The 20,230-nt window shown below is 41.7% G+C and overlaps 2 protein-coding genes across 8 annotated transcripts in view; both read left to right on the top strand.

The window, feature by feature from the left end:
* The window catches only part of ITGA2B (integrin subunit alpha 2b), a 66,229-nt gene extending 52,204 nt beyond the window's left edge, over nucleotides 1-14,025 (top strand). Inside the window, exons 27-31 of the mRNA XM_032234484.1 lie at nucleotides 10,430-10,543; nucleotides 11,415-11,516; nucleotides 12,452-12,574; nucleotides 13,189-13,282; nucleotides 13,550-14,025. Of these exons, the coding sequence (XP_032090375.1) occupies nucleotides 10,430-10,543; nucleotides 11,415-11,516; nucleotides 12,452-12,574; nucleotides 13,189-13,254 (405 nt within the window). The 3' untranslated portion in view covers nucleotides 13,255-13,282; nucleotides 13,550-14,025. The remainder of the gene's footprint in view (nucleotides 1-10,429; nucleotides 10,544-11,414; nucleotides 11,517-12,451; nucleotides 12,575-13,188; nucleotides 13,283-13,549) is intronic.
* Nucleotides 14,026-17,554: 3,529 nt separating this feature from the next.
* Nucleotides 17,555-20,230, top strand: part of FAM171A2 (family with sequence similarity 171 member A2) — a 58,338-nt gene continuing 55,662 nt past the window's right edge. For 6 of the 7 annotated variants that reach the window (XR_004256816.1, XR_004256813.1, XR_004256815.1 and 3 more), the window contains exon 1: nucleotides 17,556-17,844. Coding sequence is in view for 3 of the 7 variants with exons in the window: in XM_032234890.1 (XP_032090781.1) it covers nucleotides 17,730-17,844 (115 nt within the window). In the remaining 4 variants the exon portion in view is untranslated. Of the gene's footprint in view, nucleotides 17,845-20,230 lie in introns of all 7 variants that reach the window. The other variant, XM_032234891.1, reaches the window with a different exon arrangement.

The raw sequence follows: 20,230 nt of genomic DNA, 5'->3' as shown, positions 1-20,230 counted from the left end.
GGAGACCAGATGATAGTTAGCTAAAGAAGCTGGGTCCAGGGAAGGCTTCTTAAGGAGGGACCTCACCACTGCCTCCTTCAAGGTGGTGGGAAAGAACCCATCTCTCAATGAAGCATTGGTAATTGCCTGGAGCCAGCCTCGTGTCACCACCTGGAAAGCCAAAACTAACCAGGAGGGACATGGGTCCAGCACACAAGTGGAAGCACTAAGTCTCCCCATAATCTTGTCCATGCCCTCAGGAGTCACAGGATCAAACTCATCCCAGATAGTCTCCACAAGATTAATCTCCGTCAACTCACCCGATCAGAGTCCAAGCCTGTCCGAATCTGAGCGATTTTGTCCTGCAGATACTGGACTAATTCCTTAGTCCTGCCTGCAAGGGGTCTTCCCCAGTTCCTTGATTAAGTAAGGAACGGGTCACCCTAAACAGGGCTGCTGGGCAGTTATTTGCGGACGCGATAAGAGTGGAAAAATGTTCCCGTTTTGCCGCTTTTATCGCCACTAAGTAGGACTTAATATGAGTTCTTACTAGTGTTCGGTCAGATTCGGACTGGCTGGCCCTCCAACCACTCTCTAGGCGTCTTATCCAGTGCTTCATCTCCCAGAGCTCCTTGGTAAACCAAGGAGCTACCCGGGATCAGCACCGAGTCAGAGGCCGCAAAGGCACAACGTGGTCCAAGGCCCTAGTGACCACCCTATCCCAGGCTTCCACTAGGGCCTTGGTCGAGCTGTGAGCAAGTGATTCAGGAAAAGTCCCAAGCTCCATCAGAAACCTTTCAGGGTCCATCAGGCACCTAGGGTGGAACCATCTAATTGATTTCGCCTCCCTGCAGCAGGGGTAGCAGTATGGAAGTCAAGCCTGAGGAGGAAATGATCAGACCATGACAAGGGTTGAATAACAATATCCCCTAAAACTAGATCATTCATCCACTGTCCAGAGACAAAAATCAGATCGAGCATGTGTTCCTTGTTATGAATGGGGTTTCAAATTAACTGAGTTAGGTCCATAGCTGTCATGGAAGCCATGAACTCCCAAGCTGAATCAGATGTCTCGCCAATGGGAGGCAGATTGAAATCCCCAGGACCATAAACCTTAGGAAATCAATCATCAGCCTGGCTAACACATCCAGCAGCTCCGGCAGGGCCGATGAAACGCAGCAGGGAGATAGGTATGTGACAAAAAGGCCCACCTGAGCTCCAAAGCCCCACTTCACAAAAAGGGACTCACACCCACCTATTTGAGGCACAGTGACCTCCCGAGGTCCAAGACTTTCCCTAATAACCACCCTCACCCCTGCCCTGCCCTGGGCTCTCAGCTGGTGGAATTCCCAGAAGCATGGTGGGCATAATTCCACGAGGGGAACACCCCCCTCATGGCCCAACCAGGTCTCCGTAATACATACCAGGACAGCTCTCCCCTCTTGTATGAGATCGTAAATGAGGGGCGCCTTAAGTACCACGGACCTGGCATTAAGTGACACCAGCCGGAGACCGGGGTCCTGTAGTTCCAAGCACCCAGGGGTGCGAGAGGGACAATGAGGGCCGGAACGCGTAATCGCTCTTAAACAGCGAACCCACATCCGCCGGGCATAATTTGGCCCTTGGCCCCCACTGTATCTGCCCTTCCCACCTATAATAGAGATGGTAAACTGCCCAATGGAATGTCTTAATGTCCCTGTTAGGTAAGGTCCCCGTTGGGAGAGTGAGTACGTTCAGAGAAGCATTGTGAGATTATTGTTGGAGAACACACAAACCAGCATACAGAGACACTGCAGTTTAAGTAGGCTTTTTACTTTCGTGGAACTAGAGGTATCAGAGTCCATCAAACAGTCCAAGTCATACACGGATAAGACAATCAGTCATCAATGTCTTTCAGTTAATGGATAATCCAAATAACATAGTCCAGTATCATATAATCAGTTCAGAACTCAAAGTTTGCTAGCAGTTGCAAAACTTACAATAGCTCAACGCACTCAGATCAGATCAGCCCAGCATCTAACGAACACAGAGCTAACAGTCATTCTGGCTCCCTCTTATGGCCAATTGAGGAAAACAGCAACCAATCACATTTTACAGTATGATTTAAAGAAACAGGTACAAACGTTATATGATTTATATATTGCCAATCCAACCGTTAGAATTATATTCCTAACATTCTCCCCTTTGGGTAGGACAATATATAAATCTTACAATCTTAATCCGTATTCCTCGCAACAACATTTATGCTTTATATTATCTTGGGCCTTAGTAAAATGATCTGCAATGTTATCTTCAGACATACAATACTCCAGTGAAACTAATTTACTATTCACATTTTTCCGTACATTCAGATATCTTATATCAGTGTGTTTTCACCTAGTTTTTACAGCAAGATTGCATGCCATCTGAATTGCTGCTTGATTGTCTTCGTAAACAACAATAGGCTTTTTTTTGTTAATTCCCATATCCAGTAGGAGTTGTTTATAACAAATCAAATCTGTACATAACAATGACAGACATGAGAACTCAGCCTCCATAGTCGATAGACTTAAATGTTTTTGTCTAATAGACCGCCATCCAATTAGTACTTTTCTCAGGAATACAACAGGAATACAACCCTGATGTTGATTTCCGTGTAGATACATCTGTAGCACAACTTGCATCAGCATATGCAGTCAAGCTCAGATCATCTTTAGGTTCTAAATACAATGCATAATGCATCATCTGCTTAAGATATCTTAATATCCTCTTAGCAGCTGCCAGGGTCTTTCAATAGGTTCAGCAATAAACCTGACTAATTGATTTACACTATATGCTATGTCAGGCCTTGACCAATTACTCAGAAACGATAAACTACAAATTAATGATTGATAAATACTTTTATCAAACATAGGACTTTTTACATCATCATGGCTAAATTCCTGACCCTTTGGAGTTTTAGCTAGTTTATACAGTTCCATCCTAAATGTTTTGAATAGCTGGTTAATCTTCTCAGTTTGTGAGATTTTGTATCCTCCCCAGTTTTATCTATTTTTAAACCAAGATATTGCTTAATCTCACCAAGGTGTTTTATTTTAAACCGTGTTTTCAATAGTGTAATAATCTCAGTAGCTTCTTGCTCAGTTTTAGTGATTAATGCTACGTCATCAGTGAACAATAGCAGCAATGAAATCACACCATTACTTTCTCTCTTAAACAAACATGGATCAGCCATGCCAGCTTTAAAACCCATCTTAGTTAACTCTCTCACTATGCATTGATTCCATTCATAGCCTGATTGCTTTAAGCCATAAAGACTCTTTTTTAACTTCCAGCAATCAGTGTTATTACCAGTGTTTAACCCTAAAGGTTTCTTTAAATATATAGTATGTTGCAACGGTGCATGGAGATATGCCGTCTCAACATCTAAATGATTCACTACATATCCATGCCTAGCTGCCCAAACTAAAGATGCATGTAATGTTGTAGCCTTTAGACTAGGTGCAAATATCTCATCATAGTCATTGGCTGACTGATCAAACCCTTGTGCTACCAATCTGGCTTTATGGCTAACAGTCCCATCTACGCTTGTTTTAATCTTGTAGATCCATTTACATCCTGTGGCATGTTTACCTGGGGGTAACCTTACATTTTTATACACCTCTAACTTTTGTAAGGATTTCAGTTCCTTTTCAGTTGCTGTTTTCCAAACTATCTGCTTCTCCTTAGGATACATGGTTAATTCATGATAAGTAGCAGGAACATTATCTACTTGACATGCTATAGTAGCTTGATATCTGTCAGGTGATCGTGTTACACGGGTTGAACGTCTAGGCTATTCGGGACTCACCAATGGACTCTCCTGTTTCACCTGCTCCCATTCTTCTAGTTCCTTCTGTACCTGCACTTCCTCTTTAATTGCTGGTTTTACTATTTCATCACTAGGGACTACCTGGGTGTCGATAACTACATCATTGTTAAATTCCAATTTATTCCACCCCACATGTTCAATAAACATGCGCTACAGTAAATCTTAGTTGTGCCTTTTCCCCCAAAATCTAAATGATCTAGGGTTGGCCTTGTAATCTACGAAAAATAACTGTCGAGCTCTATGTTGCCCTTTCTGTCTTACTTGTGAGGGAATATGCACCCATGCTGGAGCTCCAAATATACGTATGTAACTTAAATCTGGTTTTCTGCCATGCCACCTAGTGAATGGCAATTCACTGGTTGTTGTATTCACCACATTATTTAAAACATGGTTACTACATATCATAGCTTCACCCCACAGTGTTTCCGGCAAACCTGAATCAGCTATCATAGTTCGAGCAATGGCTTGTAATGTTTGCCCCCTTTGTGCTATAAACGAATTATAGAGCAGATATATAAGGAGCAGAACATTTATGCTCAATACCAGCTGATCTTAACATCGTTTGGAATTTATAATTGGTAAACTCCGTCCCATTATCAGTAACTACAGGAATAACCTTGGCTTTCATCTTTCTTTCCGCAAACTTCAGCCAATTAAAGAAATGCTGAAACGTTTCTGTTTTGTTTTTCATTAAGTAACAGAAACCGTATCGTGAATAATGATCCATGATACTCAAAACATAACAGGCACCTCCCAAACTGGGTTTCTTAGGTCCTATTATATCAGCAAAAACAACCTCCAGAGGTTCCTTTATTTTAAAACCATTCAGTCTGTTTGCTGGAGTAACTTTGCTCTTCTCCTGATTGCAAACATTGCAGTTTAAATATTTACTGCATGGTTTTAGTTTTACTCCTTATGCTAACTTAACAGTTTGTTGCAGTATCTTGAAATTAATGGGCCCCATGTGTCTATGTAGTAAATGTATGCATTCGTCATGGGGTTTAACATTATGATAAGCTGTGTTAGCCATCTGGCCATCTGGTATAACGTACAAACTGTTATTTAAAGTAGCAGTAACCCTGTTGTCCTCCTTTTCAATGATACAGCTAACTCCCCTAAAGGTTACCACATAGCCAATGTTAACTAGAGCCCTAACTGATAGTAAGTTGAATTTCAGGTTAGGTACATATAACATTGGTAACTGCTCAGTTAGGAATGAACAACATGCATTACTTTCACCAGCCGCCTTCACCTTCCATCCATTTGCCAAACATACATGTTCCTTGCTCATGGTCATTTTTATAAACCTTTTTCTATCTCTAGCAATGCATTGTGATGCTCCACTATCAACAACCCACAAATCATGGTTTACTGGTGCATTGCTAGACATAGCCAAAGTAGACATAGCTAAGTTGACATTAGCATTTTTGCTAGCTCTTCTGGCATTCTGTTGTTTTGCCTTTTTACAGAACCTAGGTATATGTCCCCTAGCCCCACAAGAATAACATTTTTGAACAGTATAGGCAGTAGAATGTGACCCCTCATGTTGGTTTCTCTCTCAGTTGTTCCCTCTCCATCCTTCACCTTGACTCTTCCAACAGTCGTGCAGTAATGTCAGTCAATGTTAGTTCATTTTGGGTTAGGACTTCAAGAGAAGATACAAAAACATCATAACTCTCATCCAGTAAGGAGAGTATGATATACACTTGATGAAGTTCAGAGAAAATTAGTTCTTTTTCATGTAGCTCCTGAAAAAACCCTTTCATAAAGGTTAAATGCGCTAACATATCTCCAGAAGATGCGCCCTAAACAGTTTGCGTGTGAGATGTATGTGTGTACCTACAGTGTCACATACATAAATCCTCTTTATATTCTCCCAACATCTTGCAGCAGAATTTTCTCCACGAATGTGTACTAATTGTTGGTCATTCAGTGTTAGACCAATAATACACAACACCCGTTTGTTGCATCGCTGAAAATCTGCTATTTTCTTGGCATCATCATCGTTATCTGGATTCCAAGCAGTTACATGCAGTGGATTCTGTACAGTATCCCATAAACCTTCCCTACGCAGGAATAGACTGCATTTCATAGACCAGGAAACATAGTTTGTTCCATCCAACGGGTTATCATTGACAGGCTTGTTGATGGGTTGCTCGCCATCTTCTCCAGGACAGTAACAATCACTACAATAAACAGCTGTCTGCATATGGTATTGCTTATCAACACCAACTCTCCTTAGCTAAGTCTGGTACACTTAGGGCCCATAACCAGTGTTAGGTAAGCTCCCCATTGGGAGAGCGAGTACGTTCAAAGAAGCGTTGTGAGAGTGTTGTTGGAGAACACAAAAACTGGCTCCCTCTTATGGCCGATTGAGGAAAACAGCAACCAATCACATTTTACAGTATGATTTAAAGAAACAGGTACAAACATTGTTATATGATTTATATATTGCCAATCCAACCATTAGAATTATATTCCTAACAGTCCCCCCTGTAATCCCAACCTTTCCCAGCACTCCCGACCTGCATCCATTGTTTAGCCCGGCCTGTGCCCTGGCGGACTCCCCCCCACAAGCCTGTCTGAGCCATCCAAAATGACCCCCTTGCTCACCCCTTAATATTTGATTTTAAATACCCTGTAAAAAACCCCTAAGAAGCCTCTTCTTTGCACACCATCTCTCAGGATCCCAAGATCTGTCATTAAGGAAGCGTATTGATAGGCAAGAGGGCCATCCCCGTGAAAGTGAGAGTTCCCAAAGGGAATAAAGTTCTGTCGCGTATAGCATAGTGGAGATTGTGGCATCGGCCAAACAGAATGATACAAGGGGAGATGGGATAGAAAGATGACATATCAGTGGGGGAGCAGCTGACAGTGTCCAAGGGGGTAGCGGGAAGCATATGTCCATCATAGCCATGATCAATGGTGAAGAGAATATGAAGGGTAACAGCCAGATATCAAAGTCGTAGTAGATGATAAAGTTGGAGTAGAAGATAAAGTTGCGAGATGGCAAAGCGGCCAATAATGGTGGCGGTGAAGACAGCAGTGGCAGTGGCGGCTGCTCCAACAATTGAGCTCCGTCCATGCCAACCATGCTCATATCCATCGCCAGAGCTGCACTCTGTCAACTCAGTCCATAGTGTCACGAGGGCGGGGGCAAATGGCCCAAAGGCACAGTACAGTGGTCCAGGCAATGGCGGTAATACTGGTGGGGGCCGCAACAAAGGAGCCCCCCCCCACTCCAGCTGTGCCCACGCCAACAATCGAAGCCATCCTCTACTGGTATCAATGCCCATGCCAGCCACCTCAGCCGCTCCCAACTTGTCCAGTCTATAACGTCCATAAGCAAAGAGGGAGCAACTGGGATAGTACTACGGCGTGGGCAATGGCTGTGGCAGCAGCAGCGGCAGAAACCCCTAAGCAAGGAGTCCTGTCACCACCGCCCTCCCCGACCACACCCACGACGGCAGCTGAAGAGCTCTCCATTCTCCGCTAATCCACCCCATTTCACTCACAACATTCCAGCTACAGGGCAGGAAATCGCAGCACAAGGGTACCCCCGAGGACCCAGGAGTTTCCCATAGCTGAACCTAGGACCAACAATGGAGTAGGGTACCCCCTGCATACCCCGAGGAAGGAAAAAACCATCTCCCCGAAGTTCTCCTCAAACACGGCAGGACACCATCTTGAGCTTGCGCAGTATAAGTCCGGATCTGCTCGCATATCTGTGAAAGGCTCCTGTAACTTTTTAATGCATTGCTTGCTTTCTTTTGCATCTTTCCTCACTACTGTAGGGAGTACTATAGGTAGGGTGTGTGTGAATGACTCTTTGGTTTCTGTTCATTCATGAACTAGTGCAAAAAGTAGGATAGAAATGTATGATGCATGTCAGAAAGAGAAGGTACTTAATTACAGTTGTGTGAAAAAGTCCTGCACACTTTCAGTTTTAAGCTGTATTTACATGTTTAATCAACTTTTCACTCATAGAAATCATGCAAAATTAGTACTTTAATAAAAATTTCTGTAGTCGGATTGAGATGCATAATTTTTATTAATATAACCAAAGTCTTTTTAAGGTTTTGAGTAAGTTTATGTGCTAAAACAAACACAACTTGATTTTTTGAGAATGTTAGGATCAAAAATAGCCAATCAGCAGCGAGCTTTGGCTGACCAATCAAAATGCACAGAGGCTAAATCTATGAGCCAATCAATGTTGTCATACTCTCTAACTATAAATAGGCATGAAAAGCATTGAGAAATGTAATTTAGCTCTGGCTGTGGGCAAGGATGAAGGCCTTTGCTTTCACCAGTACTGAGCAGTAGCATCGCATCATTGTGCTTCATGAAGAGAGTTACTCCTGTACAGAAATAGCCAAGAGAATGAAATGCCATCACACCACAGTGAACAATACCACAGTTGAAAAATACCAAATAATTGGTTCAGTTGATGACAGGCTCCATTCTGAAAAACAAGAAAGTCGACAAAATGGCAAGATCGGACTCTGCAATGCATTGGATGGCTGACAGGAAGCTCACCTCAGATTACAAGAATTTGGGGTGAAACATGTGGTGTAAAAGTGTGCACAAGCACAGTGCATTGCAGACTGCTTGCCAGAAGGCTCAAAGGCTGCAGGGCTCAAAGTAAACCTTTGCTCACAGACACTCACCACTCTCGTCGACGTGCATGGGTCAAGAAGTATGCCAAGTAGACCAACGAACAGTGGGCCAAGGTCATCTTCAGTGACGAGAGCAATTTCTACTTGACTGGGAATCAGTGCAATAAGTATGTCAGAAAATTTCCAGCTGAAGAATTTAGGCCGTACTGCCTGAATCTATCTGTGAAGCGTCCATTGCACATGATGATCTGGGGCTGTATCGCTGCTTCTGGTATTGGTCGGATACAAATCGTGCAGGGAATCATGAATTCCAAGCAGTATGTTGGAAGTCCTGGAAAAGACCATGCTTCCTTCAGCTCAGCATCTTGTAGGGAAGGACTTTTACTTCCAGGATGACAACGCTCCTTGTCATTGAGCCAAGTCCATCCAGCAGTGGATGAAGAAGCATGGTGTTCGACTCCTGGATTGGCCAGCTCAGAGCCCAGATTTGAACTCAATTGAAAACTTGTGGGCCAAGATTGGTTACGACATAAGCAAGAAGCATTTGAAGACCAAGCAGGAGCTAATTGAATCCATTATTGCAACTTGACACCATATTGTCACCAGAGATCATGTGCAAAGGCTTATACAGTCTATGCCGAAGCGATGCCGCCTGGTGATAAGCAATAAGGGCTGGCCAATTTCATATTGTAACCATGTTTGGTTACCTAAACAGTCCTTTTCAGGACCACAAACAATAAAAATGTTAACAAAACACTAGCATCGGCATTAGTAATTGCAACACGTATGCCATTGGGTATGCATAAGTTAATCTATTTTCATACTCATTGTAAGCATGCAAGAAAATTCACAACACAACCCCATCCAAACAGCTCCAAATTGCGAAAAGCTTACGTTTTTCACTTAAAAACCACCAGTATTTATTTAAATATAACAATATTTGCATAGCAGTTAGCATAAAATATCATAAAATCAATGGCCTATCCAAAAAAATGTCGTAAACCGTAAACCGTAAAGCATGCAGGACTTTTTCATACAGCTGTACATGGTCATCTCCCTCCTTAGTGATTTAAACTTATCTTGCAGATGCCCTTGCTTTTTATATTCCACCACTGTGATGCCGGGTTGCAAGAGCCAACTGCAGCACCAGTGGCATTATTGTGATTGTTGTCTGTCTGTCTGTCTCTCTCTCTCTCTCTCTTTCTCTCTCTATCACACACACACACACACACACACACACAAACACACACACACACACACTATTGCAATGACTTTTGGTCCACAAAAGTATCAGCTGTCTCACAGCCGGCATTTACTTCTCAGCTGTTCATGTCTGGAAGGGCTGTTCATGATCCCGCCCTCCCCCAAATCATACTGGCTCTTCTGCCAGTGCAGCAAAATAAATTAAGGAAATGACTCTCCTGCAGGGGAACACGAAATACTTTTTTTTTATTTTGCAACCTCTCCTTCCTATTACAGGTTAAATAATTCCATTCTGTCTTAGTTAGAAGTTGCTGTAGTCCCACTTCACTTATATAAACAAGAGTTTTTCGAGTTTATACTTTCTATTATTGTGGAGGAAAAGGACTACCATTGCAACGACTGTGTGTGTGTGTGTGTGTGTGTGTGTGTATATATATATATATAGAGAGAGAGAGAGGGAGGGAGGGAGGGAGGGAGGGAGGGAGAGAGAGAGAGAGAGAGAGAGAGAGAGAGAGAGAGAGAGAGAAAGCAGCAGGCATGAAAGGGAAATTTACCAGAAGAAGAATGTCTGAAAATCATGGGAGTTGGGCATGATGATAAACATCTGCCAGAAGAGACATGCTGACACAGCCAGACTTCTGTCATATTCTATAGCACCCAGCTTGGATGGTACACTTAAATAAACTGCATTCTTGATCACATATACTGTATATCCTACATTTGATCATACTTTAAAAAAACTTTAGTTGATTTTAAAACATTTAATCCTTTCCGTCTTCAGAATTGTAGCAGCCAACTGTGTGCTGTCATTCACTGCCAAGTGGGATCATTGGCAAGGGGCCATGGAGCCATGGTGACTATTCATTCAGTATTGTGGCTGCCAAGTTTCCAGGAGGTAAGAAATTATATTTTAATAGGTATAGTCCAGTTTATATCCCTCCTTGAAAGATATGTTCTGCTAAATCAAATCCTTGCTAAGAAAGATGAGGTATCCCACTAGTTTACCAAGGGAGTACAGATATGTTACATTGAAATTATAAACACAGTGTACTTAATGTGTTGTCAGAATGCTGAAACATCATGGCATCCAAGAGGACAGGTATTTATCCCATAGAAATGACAATGGAACATTCAGTGCAAGATCAACAGAAAAAGAGGCAGCTAGGTAAATGGAGAAACAATGGGATGGGATGGGTTCTAATGTATCCTGCTAGGAGGCCATGGGAACTAGAGAACTGTGCCGAAAGCTTTAAGGAAAAGAAGCCTCTGGAGAGGGGTCTGAAGCAAATAATTAAAAAAAAAGAGGTAGGCAAACCCAAGCATAAGAGGTAGGAAATGAGAAAGAGTGCGTGAATAAACAGAAGCCCTTTGAACAATGAAGACTGTGGACAAGATGTAGCACAAGATGTACTTGGTGGATGAACCCTAGAGGGTTGTAAGTGCAATATATCACTGTGATTAAAGGACTGAAGTAGGAGTGAAAATAAATTAGGCAGAACTCCCCAGTCAATCAAGATATTCCATAATTGATCTTGAGTCTTGCAACCTAACCTATCATATATTGTTTGTTGTTAGATGGATTGGATTGTATATGGATTGTTTTATATCACATTAGGCTACTGCAGTTGGTGTGTTAGATCTTAGAGCAGGTGACAAGCCAGTAGATATTTCAGGAAGCACCAAATGCTTAACCTCTTTCCGCCTTCTCCCACTCCATGTATTAATGAAACACACACACATATCCATGCTACTTCCTTTTCACACAGCAGTTTCCAAATCAGCTTCTTATCCAATCCCGGGCCCAGTTCACTGCCACAGAGATGCCTTACACCATTCAACCAGAGGTTCTACCCAGTGGGACTGCCCTGGTAAGTCCAGACCACAATGTTTCAGGATTATCAGCGTTATTAGCAAATGTGAAGTTTTCCATCAACATTTGTTCAACAGACTTTGAATTTTGGCTTTGAATTTTGGCTTTGAAAATTGAAGTATTTTTTTGAATCACATCATTTATTAATTTAATACATTCAGGGCTAAATAGTAACCTGCCTGATATGAGCCTTTTCTTCCCCCGCTCCCCCTCCAATAATCTATATATTGTAACTTGAATGCTGAAAGTGCTAGAGGTGGCCTGAAAGTTAATAGAATATTTCCCTGAAACATTTTATTTCCATTTTAGAAATCTAGAGCACTACCTTATTCATTCCTGGATAGTTCTAGAAAGTTGCTGACACCTGGAGAATTAAATAATATTGGGCTCATATGGTGGACTGTATTTTGGTTAATAAAATGAGATTATCAATGGTCCTTTATCTACACGTGCAGCTCCTTCTCAAATCATGAAGGCTCTGATTAGCCATTGTTTTCCACTTAATCTAAATTGGGCAAGTATGTTTTCTAAAACTTGAGGATTTAATAGAATTTGCTATATCAGAAACACCTTTATTCTGAAGTTTCAGTCATCTTGTTGGAGACTTCCTGACCTTACAAAGGGGAAGCAAATGGATTATTTGTAGAGACAAAATTTCATCTTCCTAACCCAAGATATGATTGGCAGAGTGACTAATAACAATTTAGCAAAATCTTCGCCTCTAAAACATAACTACAGTTCAATCTTTTAGCAATCTTGCAAGTATGGATTGGGAGTGACAATTACTATTTTATTATTTATTCTTGGCTATAAAACCACTATTTTATTATTTCTTCTTACTGTAGCTATAAAATCTCTGCCACTTTGCACTAAAATATCAACCTGTTAATTCATCTGGTTTTCTTTCTCCCATGTCTTTCCTGCTGCTCACAGGTTAAAACACTGGTGGAATGGGTGAATCCTGATGCTGAGAAAGACATCCCTGTATGGTGGATCTTAACAGCTGTGTTGGTGGGACTTCTCCTCCTTGCAGTCTCCATTATTGTTCTTTGGAAGGTACATGAAACCCTGGGCAGGGAAGCCTGGCTATAAAGCGCAGGATGCAAAAATCCAAAGTGTGTTCCTCTTCATGTTTGCAGTTGTCCTGGAGAGAGAGCAAGCCAGGCTCTCTTTTTTGGAGGCAAAGTAGCCAGAGATACATCATGTAATCTGGACAACATAGCTGATGAAATTTCTTATCTCTTATTTCTTATCTCTGCTGGTTGCATAAGCTTATCTGTCAACAACAGAAAATAAAAAGCAATGTCTAAGTAAAGTTAAGAATCATAACAAATGATCCTGTCCTGGGACTATCCCCTCTGATTGCCAATTCCAACCTAGTTTTGAAATAGAAACTGCCTTGATGGGTCTGAACAAAGGATAAAACAGATGATTTTTCTTCTGTTCCATAAAATGAATAAATAGTTGGCAGTTATGAGATTGCTGAGATAGTAGTTGGAAGGTACCCTAGCTTCTTTTCTGGCTCTTCAGTTAATATGCTAAATAAATGTATAGCTTTGTGTGGTATAGTTTAACTATCTCAGAAGCATCCACCTATGAGAAACTACTTCTTGTCTAAAGAGACTTGTTTCTTACTCACTTTATTTTTTCTACTATCTTTTCTTTAATAGACAGGCTTTTTCAAGAGAAAGCGACCACTCACCGAGGATGAAGAGCAGCTAACTCACGATCCTTAAGTTCAGTCGGCTGGAGAGGGGCAATAGGGTATTCTATTCCTTCTATATCTAATCTCATTATTGAATGGATCCATTCCTTTCCTGTTCATATTTTCAACAGGCAGTTTGTAAAGAATATAATTTACTCACTTCCCAGATGGGCAACTCATATTTTCATCAGATCCTCAATTTCAAAAATTAGATCCTGGCTGAAAAGTTTTTTTACAATCCAATTGCAGATTCAAAAACTCATTTATAATAATGAAAACAAGTAATGAAAGATAATGTTATAAAAATTCAATACTTTAAATTACAGGTGTCAAACTCGCTGCATCATGTTCCCATGATGTTTTACAATGTTTTCCCCCTTCACGGAGCTGGAGTGGATGTGGCCTGCAGGTGACTCATTTGGCTCACGGGCTGCCAGTTTGACACCCCTGCTTTAAAGAATCCTTCACAGCCTTGAATGAAAACATTTTGCTTATTAAAGGAATAATGAGCATTAAAAAAGTGTCCAATGTATTAAATGCATATCAAATTGGTCCATATTCCATCAACATTCTTGCAGTTAAGAAAATTCTAATTTTCTTTTAAATAATATTTTTGTATTATGTACTTTGTTCCTTTTTTATGTAATTTCCATTTATTATATAACTCTGTTCCAGACTGCAATATTCCTTAATAATTAAGGTATGAACACTCTTGTAAAAAATGGATGGATTGAGAAACTATTAACCATTCCTAATTCACAGCCAATTAGTTCCCAGGTACAATTCCTTCCCAATATTTTTAAAAAAGAGTAAACATTAAGACTTTTTACATTAACAATATTGACTACTTTGATTCTTTGTGGTCCATGGGGAAGTCGGGTGGTGTTGATGCTTAGGGTTGGCTTCTGGGATTACAAACATCACCCCAGCAATATCTAGTCCAATAGAGATTAAAATCATTTTGGGCCTGTTCCAAAGCTGAAGACGTAGACAAGAGAAGTCTGCTGAATCTTTTCCCTCAGGCGTCTTGTTTCCCTGGGGGCTGCTGAACTCAACAACTCGTTACACAAGGCATGAAACATGTTCTTCTGATTTATAAAATATCTTGCTGTTCAATCAACAAAAGCTACAATTTAGATTCTTTAAAGGTGTATTTTGGTACTGTAGAACAGCAGCCATAATGTTTTTGGGGAAAAAACTGCAAGTCATATAGAGACTTCTTCAAAAGTTGTGATTTGTTGCCTTCTGTCAGTACCATGTAGTTCTTTGCACAGCACTTGGGAGCTATTAATTTGTGACTAAAGCTTATTTTCATCATTGTCCCAATTAGTTAATTGAAACTGGAACATTTCTTTTGAAGGGAAAACTATATGCAAATTAGCAGTGATTCTCTCTGTCTCCCCCCCTTCTTTTCTGTGGGATTTTTGAAAAAAACATTTCTTGTTATTCAGAGCATGTAAGGGGCAAGCCATGTGACTGCTGAAGTTTGTTAATATTCAAGACGCCAGCATCTTGAAATGGGAAGGAAGGGGTTAGGGAGAATATATATTGTTGCTCTTTAAAACCAACAGGAGCAGAACTTGTTCTTCAGAAGTACAAGGTTGTTCAGAAGATGGATAGTTTGAAGAAGCCCTGGATTTGGTCTGAACAGGGAAGGATTTTTACTTTCTAACAAAAGCTTTGATTCAGCAGTTTCTCACTTCAGAGCCTTCAACTGACTGCACAGAAATACAGGACATGGTTTCAGCAATTAGCCATTTTTACAAGAAAAGCAGATTTGGGACAAATGCCTGAAAAAGAGCATTAATATAGACTATTGATAATCTTTCCTTCTTCATTTCCTCTATAAGTACTCTCTGCCCATGTTCCTGATATATACTTGCATGGGAAACAGATTTTGGAATACTGCAGGAACAAAAGTAACTCTATTGCTGGTTATGGTGGTATAGAAATACATCCAGCCACAATAGGCAAGAGAAAAGAATCTCTTCATTCAGAAAGGCTTATTATTTAAAAACATGCCTGCTGGGATGTTGTGTACAATGCTTAATTGAATTCAAGGTTGGGAAGTGTCCCTCCCCTCTCAAGAAATTTCTGTATACAGGAACTTTCCTCACCCCAAGGCATCCTGAAAGCACTCAAGAGCCTTTAGGAAATCAGGGAGCATCTCAAGGGTATGTTGCCCACTCGGCAATCCACAAGTCTGGATTAAAAATAACACCTGGATGAATGTTTTTCAAGCCTGTCAACTTTAAGGATCTACGGAGTTCAACTCCCAGGCATGCTGGCTTGGGAATTCTGGGAGTTGAAGTCTACACATCTAAAGTTCCATGTATGAAAAATAGTGATTCATAAAAACTCACTGAAATCAATAAGATTATTTCAATAGGTTTGCCCTAAATACTATGTGATTAAATCTGGGTCTAATCTATCATATTAAAAGTGTCCCATCAAGTCTAAACTCTTAATGAGAATACAATGACAAAAAGCTGCAGGAAGATGATTGGCAGGACAAAGATCGAGATGATGCAATTTAACTCCTTTTTTCCATAGCGCCAACAATCATCTTTCTAAAGTTACTTTTACTCAGGAAGGTTAAATTATTCTCTCTAGTCCAGGTGGTCTTGTTCCCAATCATTGCCTCATGTAATTGCTGTTTTAAAAACAAGAATCCAGATTAGTGCAAAGCATATTTCAATTCAATTAATTTCCTACTCTCCATCCTAATAGTATCTTTGCTTTTTCAGAATTTCATTTTTTTTAAAGTTGCATTCATTTCCTTATCCCTGTCCCACAATTGTGTAGTTTTAATAAATAATTTTAATATAATTATATTTAAAGTTTTAAAAACAAAAATAAAAACTACTACAAATTAATATGGAATGAGGAAGAAAAAATAAAAATAAAAAACAAAGCTAAAAGTGCAAAGAAGGAAGAAAAGAAATATAGAAAAAAGGGGCAAATTAGTAGCATCATTTTTACAGCAGTTGTAAGTACAATTATACATTTACCTACTCAGACACCTCCTTAATTCACAGAAATATAAAAAGGAGGCAAGGTGCAACATAATCATATTTGCAAGTTACTTTGATCACAACCATAATCAGTAAATGTAGTTTGAGCCTTCCTATAGAGTTGATTTCTTACTCTGGTCTCTCTCATTGGGCTGACACAATCCCATCACAAATCATCAATGAGGGCAACTCATATGATTTAAATCCTGCACCCAGCCTGAATCCCGACTGCCAAACGATTTAGTGTTCTTTGTAACTGCTGTCCTACAAAGGAAAAACCAAGAAAGTACCGTTGCCTTCTGTAAAAGCACCTTTGGGACAACCATGACCTGGATGGCTGAGAATCGCTACAGAGATTTTGCTGTCATAGTACCTTCTCTATCATCTCCCATAAGGCTGATAAAGATAAGGCAATAGTTGACTACAGATGTTAGATCCAAGGAGACCCTTCTTTTAAGGTTGCTGATTTGGCATCTCCTTCTCATGCAAGTATGTGTTAACTGCATCTTGAATCCAACTCCTTGTTCCAGAGGTGGTATTCAGCAGGTTCTGGTCAGTTCTGGAGACCCGGTAAATACCACCTCTGACTGGCTCTGTCCCCATCTCTTCTCTGCCTCTGTCTGAGTCCCAGCTGATTGGGAGGGAATGGAGGTTTTACAGTATCCTTTGCCTGCCACGCCCACCAAGCCTTGCAATGCCCATGCCCACAGAACTGGTAGCAATTTTTTTTGCCTTGTTCCCTTTCTGGACACAGATATGGGAAATATTCCAAGGCAGATTCAGATTTGTGATGAACTAGTCAGGCCTTAATTGAGCTCGTGCCTTCCCTAGGAGCATCTGAAACCAACCAACTACTATTTCACCCCATAACCAGGCAGGAAGACCCAGAAGGGCAAACATAGACTACATCAGACTAGTGTTTGGGATACAATCGCTTGCAAAGAAGTCCAGAGTGGGAAACATTATGGTCTACTTGTACATTATTTGACATGAGCAAAAGGTTGTTTATTGCTCATTGTTTCAGGAGGATGCCTGTTCGCTTCTGTGGCTTTCTTTTTCCCATTCCCTCACCATTAGTCTGTGCAAAACTTAATTGGAACAGCAGCCATGTTTTGCACATGCTCAGAGACACATTTTTGGAGCGTTGCTGATAGGAGATGCGCCTCCTTACGTGCCTCAGGACCCCAGGTCGGTATTGATCACAGTTTCTAGGTGAGGTAAGGCAAGGGCGGAGCGTTAGAGAAGAAGTAGGCGGCAGCCGCGGCTGCATGAGCCAGGCGATCGCGGGGCTCGTTCGCCCGGTAGGTGGAGCCGTTCGAGCTCCCCCAATCTTCTTGCTGGACAGGAGGGGCTGCCGGACTGGGGTAGCATCGCAGCGCCGCCTCTGCTGTCGCCGGCGCATAACCGGATCCTGCAGAGCCAGTTCGGTTGCCGCCGAGGGTCTTCTGGACGCGCCATGGCCGGGTAGCAGGAGCCGGTGGGGGCGGCCAGAATGCTGCGGGCGCCGGCTGTGGCGATGGGCTTCGCCATCTTCTTATTACTGCTCGTCGGCCCCGGCTGGTCAGCTCTGGGCAAGACGCAGCCGGGGGAGCCTCCCAGCCCGCAGGGTGAGTGGCTGCGAGGCTGGCGGGGGGAAAGCGCACGGGGCGCGGCGGGGTGGAGGGAGCTTGCGGGGTTGTCGAGGCCCCGTTCGTTCTCCGCGGCCAGGGTGGGTGGGGCAGCTCGGAGGGATGGGCGCAGTGCCTTAAAATGCTTCGGAAGGAGGGAATCTGGAGTCTGAAATTGTCGCCTCCCGGTCCCTTCGAGCGTTCGGTCAAGGTGAGTCGTGCCGGGGTGGGGACAAGATCTACGTGCTTTTATTTCTGCCGTTCTTTCAGCGTTCCGACTTTCTCTACAAGAAGTCAGATGGGGAAGATTGGAAGAGGTGGTGTAGCGGAACGAAGGAGATGCGACGCACGAAAGGGGGAAGGAAGGAAAATGGATAGATCCATGCGGTTTTTTTTTTTAATCGCGCGTCCCCCACCCCGAATCGCGCCTTTCTCGATAGTGGAAGCCGCATTGTCTTCTCCCCTTGGAGAGCGCCCCTCCTGGACAAAGAAAGTCAAAATGGGGCAGCTGCTTACTAGGTGCTTACTAGGGGTCTGATTGGGTACCCTTGCATGGCTGCAACTTGCGCCTCCCAGGCATGGAGTGAGTGGGGAGACGGGAAGAGGAGGACTATCTATTAAGGGTAGGGTAAATTTCCGATATTATCTCTCAGCCAGGGTAGTAATCTTCCTGCCCATCTCTTCCCCATCTCTCATACCCTCCTTTTCTCCTCCCTCACTTTTCTCCATCTCCTTACATGGCAATCGTGATTCCCCCTACCCACACAGCCACATCTAGGATCTTTTTCTCCAGGGTCTTTTCCTCCTATTTCCTTCTCTAGGGCTTTGTCTGCCTTCCTGTCCTTTTCTCTAACAGATGTGCCTCTTTTCTTATCTTCCTCCTTCTTCCTCCTAGATTCCTACTTGGTCCACACCCATTCTTTCTCTATACATCCTCTCTGACCTCTGTTGCTGTACCTGTTGACGCTCCAGCATTCTCTTTGTTTATCTTCTCGTAGTTTTTATAGATCTACACATTCTTGTGTAAACTGTCCTCAAATCTGTGAGCTTTATTGTCTGAAATAAATATGACATGTCCAATTTGTGGCATTCAAATGTAGATATAGGTTGAAGCTTGTCAATTTAATCTAGATTTTAGTTATTCATCTTACATTGTATCTTTCCATGTCCATCTGCCTATCTCCTTTTTAGTTTTGTTTCCTCTATCCACCCCTATTTGATAGCCACTTGCATTTTTCAAAGTGGCACAATAACTTAATTCTGGATCCCTGTCTTAATTCTGGGGGATTCTTTGGACCATGTACATCCAGCAAGGGAATTTCACTTGGAATATGGCATGTGCCCCTGAATGTCTGCGACCATTTATGGAATAGGACCCAAAGGGACACATCCTCTTATGTTGATGGGAAATGGCAAGAATGAAAGTCCTTGGAGGAGTGTCATCAAATGAGTCTGAAAATCAGAAGAGTCTGGCTGCACCATATGAGTATATGCTGTTTTTGTGTAGTTACATCTCATTTAATTTCAGTGGCCTTCCATGTCTTTATTGTTTATGTCTTGGATTCACATGGCAGAACAGAGACAGAAGTTCTGTTTATTTTGGCTGGTGAACTGCATATTTTTGTATATGAATGACCGAAATAATGAAATCTTTATGTGTGCCTGCTGGAGTATGAGTGGGTAGATGTGACAACTCTTTCTTATATGTGATGCAAGTAAGACATTAATTCATTTGTATCTCAACAGGGGGATAATAAATTCTATGATTTTGGGAAATCTACGACTTCCATAAACTGCCATTGCATTTTGGAAGAACTGGTTCCACCCCCTTATCTGCAGGTTGCCTGTGCACCTGCTGCTTCCGAGAGCCACACCAACCTATTCATATATCAACAACATTTAGGGATGGATGGTTGACAGTGAGCCACAACCTCTCCAGTCTGGCCATTTTTATGTGTTTTCATAGGGAGAATAAAGGGGAAAAATACTGTTTTGACAAATATGGTATAAGTCTAGTTTTAAAAATGAAGACTCACCTGTGCCTCTTCATATCAAACTGGAGATATGCTCATTCTGGTTTTCTTTGTTTAAATAATAGAACAAGGAATACTCAATTACTCTGTATCTGGGCCAGTTCCTGTTCTCATTTTATATTTGGGAAGACATGTGGTTTAATGTGTCCTATCTTTAGATTATATATTAAGTTAAAAGTTATATGTCACTTACAGTCAAAACTATTCACAATTCAGAAAAAGTAGCAACAATGCTAATTCATCAATATCCTTAGACATTGGTTATGAGTTTCTGTAAATGTCTCTTGGAGTATAAAATTTGCACAATAAAATAGTTGAATATTTTAATGTCTTAAGTTATTTTTACTGTGCTA

This window comes from Thamnophis elegans, chromosome Z (assembly GCF_009769535.1).
Source record: "Thamnophis elegans isolate rThaEle1 chromosome Z, rThaEle1.pri, whole genome shotgun sequence".
Taxonomy (NCBI): domain Eukaryota; kingdom Metazoa; phylum Chordata; class Lepidosauria; order Squamata; family Colubridae; genus Thamnophis; species Thamnophis elegans.
The sequence above is the reverse complement of the archived record's forward strand: the minus strand, read 5'-3'. Positions and strand labels throughout refer to the sequence as shown.